The sequence below is a fragment of the Papaver somniferum genome, chromosome 3 (genome assembly GCF_003573695.1).
Source record: "Papaver somniferum cultivar HN1 chromosome 3, ASM357369v1, whole genome shotgun sequence".
NCBI lineage: Eukaryota > Viridiplantae > Streptophyta > Magnoliopsida > Ranunculales > Papaveraceae > Papaver > Papaver somniferum.
Window position 1 is genome coordinate 147765614 of NC_039360.1, and position 8994 is coordinate 147774607.

The 8994-nt window shown below is 34.3% G+C and overlaps 1 protein-coding gene across 1 annotated transcript; it reads right to left on the reverse strand.

The window, feature by feature from the left end:
- Positions 1 to 1419: 1419 nt before the first annotated feature.
- Positions 1420 to 3526, reverse strand: LOC113360085. Its single transcript, XM_026603632.1, has 4 exons — positions 3058 to 3526; positions 2876 to 2974; positions 2540 to 2731; positions 1420 to 2321 (listed from the first exon to the last, which is right to left on the reverse strand). Exons 1-4 carry the CDS (start codon positions 3524 to 3526, stop codon positions 1420 to 1422), a joined length of 1662 nt encoding a protein of 553 aa, XP_026459417.1.
- Between the last annotated feature and the right edge of the window lie 5468 nt (positions 3527 to 8994).

Here is an 8994-nt window from a genome sequence, read left to right on the forward strand (position 1 = left end):
TCACTAAACCCAAAGGCATACAATATCTTTTCAAGAAAAACCCACTCAATCCTATCAAAAGCTTTAGATAAATCAAGTTTTAGAGCAATATGACCTTTTCTTTGTTTTTGGAAGTTTTCATTCCGTGGAGGACATCATGAGCAATAATAATGTTATCAGTTATTTGGCGACCCGGAATAAAAACCGACTGATTTTGGGAAATCATTTTCCCTAGGTGTTTTCTGATGTGTTACTTAGACTAATAGGTCTAAAGTCACCTGGGTTGCAAGGGTTTTGCACTTTAAGAATCAAAGAAATGTAAGTAAAGTTCAACTGTTTGAGCACACGTTTAGAATTGAAAAATTCTTCAACAAGCCTAACAGTATCTTGTCCAAAAATATCCCAGTGAACCTTAAAAAAACCTGGTGGAAAATCATCCAGGCCTGGAGCTCCCCACTGGTTCATGCTAAAAAGAGTTTTCATTATTTCCTTATTATCAGGGATAAAAGATAGACTGATGTTTTCAGACTCAGATATGACAGGAGAAATCAGGTCATTAATAATATTGTCATGCGTAATACCATTAGACTTTCCTATATTCCTAAAATGATTTATTAATAAATTATCAAGCTGTTCCGGATTCTCTATCCATAAGCCAGAGGGGTCTCTGAGAGTGTGTATATGATTTATTCTTCTTCTATTAGAAGCAACTTGATGAAAGTAGGAAGTATTTCTATCATGATCACTAAAAAAATTATCTTTAGCCAAATGATTCCAATAATCATTTTCCTTGTCATACCAACTTTCAAGTTGGGATTGAAGATTTTTTATCTCTTCAATAGGTAGCGGATTGACACTGTGAAGCTCTTGTATTTTTAAGCTTAGGTCACTAATGTTCTAAAAAATATTACCAAACACTTTTTTATTCCACACAGATAGAGAATATAAGAGATGTTTAAGATCGTTGGAAAATCTAAAAGCATTGTTATTATAAAAAGGGCCATAGGACTTTTTTATATTATTATTATTATTATTATTATTATTTCTCCAAAAACTAAACTTTATTAATCAAAAAAACATTCAAAATTACAGACCCCAAAAAGAATAAAAAAAAAGGGAAAACAACAAAAACCTATACAAACAAAAAGAAATAAGCTAAACAAATCTGTAATATGGTTGGTCAGGCCATTCCAATCTAGCCAAGCTACTTGGTTTGTCTTCATAAGTGATAATTTGTCCCTTCAAGAGGTAAGCACCCTTCTTTGCAAAGTGGTCAGCAGGAAAATTGATTTCCCTATAAACATGCCTGTAAGAAACTGACAGAAATTTATCATGAACTCTTTGCCATCTAGCCATTAAGAACCAAGGAATCTTCTGGTGTACTAGAGATGTTATACAAGCCTTAGAATCTGATTGGAGAATAATCTTGTATATTTGATGTTAAATGGCCCATTCCATAGATCTAATGCTTGCGTAAAACTCTGCAACATAGTTGGTAGTCACCCCAAGACCTCCAGATTCAGCAATCACAAAATCCTCATATTGATTTCTGGCAATAAAGCCATAACCAGCAGTACCAGGATTGCCTCTAGAGGCACCATCACAACATAGAAGAATGTCCTCACCACTAGGAAGATACAAGAAAAATTCAATAATTCTAAACCTTCTCAAGTTCCTGGGTTGAATCAAAAAATACTGCATAATGACTACTTTAGTGTCAGAGCCCCACATGGTTCCTTTCATTCTACATTCACAGTCATGTGCCATCTTCTTTATCTTATTATTCATCTTGACAAGGTCAGGTTTTTCATCATCATAAAAAATTTCATTTCTTAAGAGCCATAATTCAGTCATAAAAGTATAAGAACAAACAATCCAGAGGTCTTTGATGATGGGACTAGCATGCTTGCAAAGTTTCAATACATCTTCAAAAGATAAAGGGTTAAGAAAATGGAAAATACCTCCCAACCAGCTCCATAAATTTTTACTAAAGTTGCAGTGCCAGAGAATATGGTTCATTGAGTCTTCCCCATGATGACATATGAAGCATCTAGAAGCAAACTGAAAACCCTTCTTTCTCAAATTTTCATCGATAGGACAAATTTCCCTTGTGATTTTCCAAACATTAGCTGATACAGAGGGAAGAACAGCAGCATTCCATATCTTTTTGTACAAGTGGAGCTTAGGCATGGGATTTCTGATTTTCTTTACTACATCAGAGACAGTAAAGCAACCTGAGTGAGAATTTGTCCAAATCAACAAATCATCACCTGATTTTATCACTGGTAATTGAGCAGCATTAAAGAATTGAAGTAAATCTTTTGGAATACACCATTGACCATCTGCTATTAATTGGTTAACTTTCAGATTAAGATGTAAGAGAATAAAAGGATGATCAGGGAATAACTTTATAATTGGTTCCTCATAAATCCAAATGTCCTCCAAACAAGTTTTTTTTCTCCATTACCAACAAGCCATCTAGTGTTTTCCTGGAAGTCTTTGATGACCCATTTGATCCCAGGCCAAACAGAGGATTTCTCCTAGTAAGATATCCAATTACCTTCTTTGTATTTATATTTAGAAAGAAACAACCTAGCCCATTCCTCTTGAGAGTTTAACATTTTCCATATGAACTTCATCAATAAGGCTTTGTTCATATCTTCAAGCTTCCTTATACCAAGGCCACCTTCCTCCACAGGGGAACAAACTTTATCCCATTTTAAAGTGACACATTTTTGCTCCTCAGCATTCCCTGACCACATATAATTCCTAATGATTCTTTCACATGCAGCAATAACTTTTCTTGGCCATTTATAAATAGACATATTATATATAGGAATGTTTCAAAGGACATGTTTAACTAAAGTAAGTCTTGCCTGGAAATTCAGAAATTTACCACTCCAAGCAGTGAGTCTGGATTGCATATACTCCACTAGGTGCCATAAATGAATAGATTTAATTTTACCTTGCACCAGCATAACACCCAAATATCTATCTGGGAAATAAGATAGGTCCATATGGAAAACTCAGCAATCTGTCTCTTTCTTAAATCAGAAGTTCCAGTGACAAAACATTTACTTTTAGCAGCATTTATCACTTGACCAGAAGCAGCTTGATAATCAACAAGTAAATATCTCAAATTTGTAATACTTCTCATACTCCCATTACAAAATAATAAGATATCATCAACAAATAATAAATAGGTAGGATGAATGCCATTCCTAATCACCATTGGTTGAATTTTCTGCTCAGTGACCATTTTCTGAATATTTCTACTAAGGACATCTTCAACAATTATAAACAAAATGGGAGAAAGGGGATCACCTTGCTTGATCCCTCTACCAATGCCAAAAAAACCAATTGGGCCAACATTTGGCATAATAGAGATTTTTGAAGATTTAAGAAGCACCAAAATCCAGTTACACAATTTAGCAGAGAAACCAAGTTTCTTCATAGTTCTATACAAAAATTCCCAACTGATAATATCATATGCTTGTGAGATATCCAGTTTAAGACTCAAATTACCCCCTCTTCTAGTAGTAGACATTTCATTTACTAGTTCAGAAGCAAGAGAACTTGTTCATGAATATTCCTATCTTTAATGAAGGCACATTGCTGGTGAGAAATAATTTTATGCATGAAGTTACTAAGCCTAAGGGTAATAATCTTGGCGATAATCTTAAAACAAAAATTACTCAAACCTATAGGCCTGAAACTTTTAGCACTTCAAAACAAGGAACTTTGAATTCATACCACTAGGAATTATGGTGTTCTGCCAACAAAATTGGATAGCCTATACCAAATTGTTGTTGATGATATCCCAAGCTTCTCTGTAAAAAAAAACCAGTAAATCCATCTGGACCTGGAGCACCATCTTGGTTAAGATCAAAAACTTCCTTTTTAATTTCATATGCATCAGGAATACCCTCTAAAAGGTCTTATCATCTTCAGTAATAATATGAGGAACAATATCAAAGATAGAATCATCAATTTGAACAGGTTGATACTCAAATTTTTATTGAAATAGTCAATTAAAACATTTGCAATACCCTGTTGATCAGTAATGATGTTACTAGAGTTATCTTCAATTTCAGCAATGGAATTTTGTTGTTGTTTCAACTTAATACTTGTATGAAAAAAACTGGAATTAATGTCCCCTCTTTAATCCAATTTACTCTAGCTTTATCCCTTAGGAAAGTATGATAATTTTTAGCTGCAACATCACATTCACTTCTAGCAGTTACTAGTTTGTTTAACAGAATAATATCAGAAGGATCATTATCTGATTCCAAAGTGGCTGCTACAACTCTGTCCTCAGCAGTTGTAAGATTAACTTTCACATCACCAAACACCCCCCAGTTCCAAATCTTTAATATCTTTTGAGTCTTTTTAGTTTATTCATGAAAATAAAGATAGGATTACCAACTAACTCTTCATTCCAATAATTTATAACAACTTGCATAAAGGAAGGATGGGAAAGCCACATCTTCTGGAATCTAAAGGGAATATTAGCAGCTCTAGGAATGACAGTATCAGAACTAATGAGATAAGCATGGTCAGAAATCCCTCTAGCACCCACATGATAATGCCACCCATTAAAAGTATCTAACCATTTCAAGTTAAAGAAGGTTTTATCCAAGTTACAAAGAATTCTTTTAGAACCAGCTCTGCCATTATACCAAGAGAAATAAAGGCCACTTTTTGGAGCTTGTAAAAGACCACAGAAATCTATACAATCCTGAAAATCACTCATTGCAGAATAAAGAGGACTTCTACCACCTTTCTTCTCATCCACAGACAAAACAGAGTTGAAATCACCCAGAAGCATTAGAACCTTTCTTAGTATAATTCCAGTTATCTTTTATTAGCTTTGGTAAACTTTCGTGTCCTAACCAAGATCTTATTATCCTAAAAGGTCTGGATTTTTGTAGCTTTTTAAAAGGCGTAGATTCTAACAGGATCAGGGTATGATCAGACCCTACTCTAACAAGATGTTTAACAATAGCATTTTAGAATATACTAATCCAATCAGTAGAAGCAAGCACTCTGTCAATTCTTTCTTTGATGTTTTCGTGACCTTGTCTATTGTTAGACCAAGTAAAAGGAATTCCTTGGTATTTAAGTTCAACCAGTCCTAGCTCCTATAAAGAGTCATGAATGAATCTAGTAGCCTTATTATTGTTTTTATCATTTCCACCTTGTTTTTCATCGATGTGCAAAATAAAATTTAGGTCACCAATAATAATCCAAGGATAGTTGCTAGAAGCACTAAAACTATTAATATGGTTCCATTGGTTATACTTTTCAGTGTCACAAAGGGAACCATACATGCAAACAAGGTTCCAAAAGTTTCCAAAATTATCATTGACACAAGAAATCCAAATATTGTTTTTAAAACTGATTAGATTAACTTTTAAACTATTGTACCAAGCAATGAGCATTCCACCCTTTAAACCAATCCTAGGAATTAAAAACCAATCAGCAAACCTGGATTTCCTAGCTAGCTTCTCCATTGTTGTAGAATCTGCCTTAGTTTCCGAGAGGAAAATCATATCAGGATTAGATTGTTTTAGTAGATAGTTTAAGTGATTCCTAGTAGCTGGGGGTGGGGGGGGGGGGGGGGGGGGGGAAATGCCTTTCACATTCCAGGCTAACGGTTTCATTTTCCTAGGCAATATAAAACGCAATTTATTCGGATTAAAGAAAGAAGGATAAGAGAGTTAAATGTCAATTTGCTAATAAAACAGAATCTTAAAAAACTATGACTATAAGAGTACGCAACTGAAAGAAAGAGGGAGAAAAACCGATCAACGGAAAGAACTAAAAAAAAAAAGGTTGATGCAAAGACTGCCTGATTGGATTTCCACTAAGGTTCCAGCAATACAAGATCTTCGGCTACTTTAAATGTCTTCAATAAACTTGACCTTAAACTTATAGGTGTGAGTTATAAACTTATAGGATGATTAAAGATTTCACTCTAAGAAAAGTTCACTTCAGTTGTAATTTTCACCCATAAAATCACCAAAATTGCTTGCTTCAGATGTAAAAATCCTTCAACAAATCATTCAAATTTAATATTATTTTATTGAAATTTTCTTTTTTGTTTTTGAATCCACTAAAATCTCATGTCTCAATTTATTGTATTATTTTTTTTTCTTCAAAAAGTCTTCAAATCAAGAGATTGATCACTTCTTCTAAATCGTAACGAAGATGGCATTTACTTCAATTGCTTAAATTAGAACTTGTGTACTTGCATGATTTCAACTTGTAAATTGAATAATCCTTTCAATATAAAAGAAACACCAACTAGAGAATCTTAGTGATGTTCAAGAGATTATTGCTTAAGAGACTATGAACTTGAAATCCGCAATTCTGCAATTAACCCCAGATGATGAGAATTGATCTTCAAAGTAGGTTGAATCACCAAGGAGAAACCACCTTCGGTAGCCTCCGTTCTTGTATTTTGCCAAAACCCCTAGCTCCCGCCAATCAGGTATGGGAGAGAAACTTAGGTTAAATCATGTAAAGGAGAATTAAAAGATTAGAAGAAAGATGCTAGATAATCAAATCATTCGGAGTAAGTAACTGTAGTTGGGAAATCAAGATGATTATGAAAATTGGGAGATATGAGAAAATCAGGAGAACATGGAAGAAACTGTTTTAAGATTCAAACAAAAACAACAAGAATCAAATACAGACTAAATCATGAACATGCAATGAATTAGATTGAGAATACCAACAAATGGATTATAGAGATCAAAGATTAAGAACACGCACAAATTGATGAAGAACTAGTTTAGTTTTCATTTCACACCCCTTAGAATCTCCGACCTTCATTAAGGGAAGAACAAAAAAATGCAGAGAAAGGGGAAAATAAAAGAGAGTGATAGACGAGTCCACGTGATTTAATACGTGGCTTAAACTGTAATATGACCCATAAAGCGACATAAGATGGGCGGAGAGTAGGGCGATGAACGGGGCGCAGAAAAACATTTTTCTGATCATTCAAATTATCCAGTTAGATTAAGTTTTAGATTCACAGTTTTAGAAAATAATTAGAAAGAAAAGATGTGTTAAGTTTCTGGAGAAAAACAGAAAGAAAAAAAATGGAGATTTTTTTCGTTTTTGGTTTTAGTGATTGTTGTGAACGGAAGCTAAATAGAATGGACCTATTTTGGGCGTAAGCATTCGAGCTTTGGCCTTTGGGTAGCTTGAACCACGTTTTGGTTCAAAAGGCCACGCCTTTTAGAGTTGACTTTCACGCCTTGAACTTGACTCAGTTTAAGAAATGTTATTCAACTTCTCGGGGCAAAATCTTTTAGGTAAACGAATTTTTGACCATTAATATTCTTAATAGTTGGTCCACCGATGGAGATGAGATAATGCCCGAGAAAGCATTAGTTAATCATCTAGTGATTTCTATCTAATCTCACCAAAGCATTTGAGATAGTCTCGGTTTCACCGTAACGTGAATGGGGCAAATTGAAAGTTGAAACATCATTGGTCTCAACCTTATCGCAACTAGAAGAAAGAAATTACATACACAAGTTACAGATCACCTAATCAATAAACAAGTTTTGTCTCTCTTTTTTTCTTAACCTCTGTCTCCTACTAAGAAATACAAAGGTAATTCCCCTTGACATGTTTTCGTGAAAGAGATGTGTTTATACACCTCGTTTATGAATGCAGCGAAAACATTTTAAAAAGACACGACTAATTATTAGGTGGATGTCTTCGGACACAAAATAAAGCATATTTAATAAAGTTGGTTGAGTAGAGTTATTGAAAAATTAATAGTGAGATTGATGCATAGTTGTTGAGACTTGAGAGTGTGACCAAATATCATTAGATACATACACGAGGCTGGGGTTGTGATGGGATATGTTTGACATTACCCTGTTTTTCTCTGCTCTCTTTTTATGAGTATATATTAGTTTTTGAACAAAATGAGGTATACAATGTGATTACACTTACAAGTAGCTTGTCACTGTCGAGCAGAATATTTCAATTAAACTCTAATACCGAGTCCAACTAAAACATATTACTATTTGAAAACTAATTCAATCCAATTCAACTTTGAGCGCTTTCTTGGCTACGCTTATAGTCATGACCGGTGATTCGTGAGCGATTCTGAGATGCTACAAAAAATTCGTCATCGCATTACTATTAGTTTGTGATTACATTTGTGTAATAATTGATTTCAACCATTTTTTGTGATTATATTTGTTACAAAATATTTTATGATTGCAAACGCCTCGTGACTGAAGAGGTAAAATTTTTGATATTAATACTCATGCTGAATTTTAAATTTTTTGTCAACTAAATAGTTACCCATGGATGATTATTTTTTGAATGTAGATTTTGCATATGGAAAAGCCATCTTCTCATGGTAAAATTTGCCACAAATTGTACTCAAGGCGTCCGGATTCTTTGAGAGGGTCAGCCTGAGTAACAATACAATCGACCTTTCCCTTTTTTTCTTCCGTTTACTTTTTCTTTTGTTTTCTTTTGATATTTTGCATGCAGGCAGCCGATAACTACTCTAAACTAACAAGTCGATGGTAGGATAGACCCTGACTATCATTAGATAACAAACTTATTATTTCTTGATTGTTGATCCACACTCCCGGCATATTATTCTTTGAAGCTTCTTTTGAGAGGAAATCCGCTATAAAATTAGCCTCCCGGTAGTCATGGATGAAAGATATGTCATCAAACTCATTTTTTTAATCTCAAAATGTCAGACTTCCAACCTTGTAGGTATCACGGAACTCTGACCTCATCTTTGCAGACTTGCGCAACATAAGTTGAATCGCATTCAACTTCCAATCCAAGCCATTTTGAAAGGAGCAGACCATCTCTAACAGCACACACTTTTGCCATGTTACTGCCATTTTGGAAGATATGACTGGAAATGCAAGCCACAAAACGACCACTAGCATCTCTAATGACACCTCCAATCCCTGCAAGAGAACCATCAATAGAAATGCCGTCAGAATTTAGTTTATAGTATCT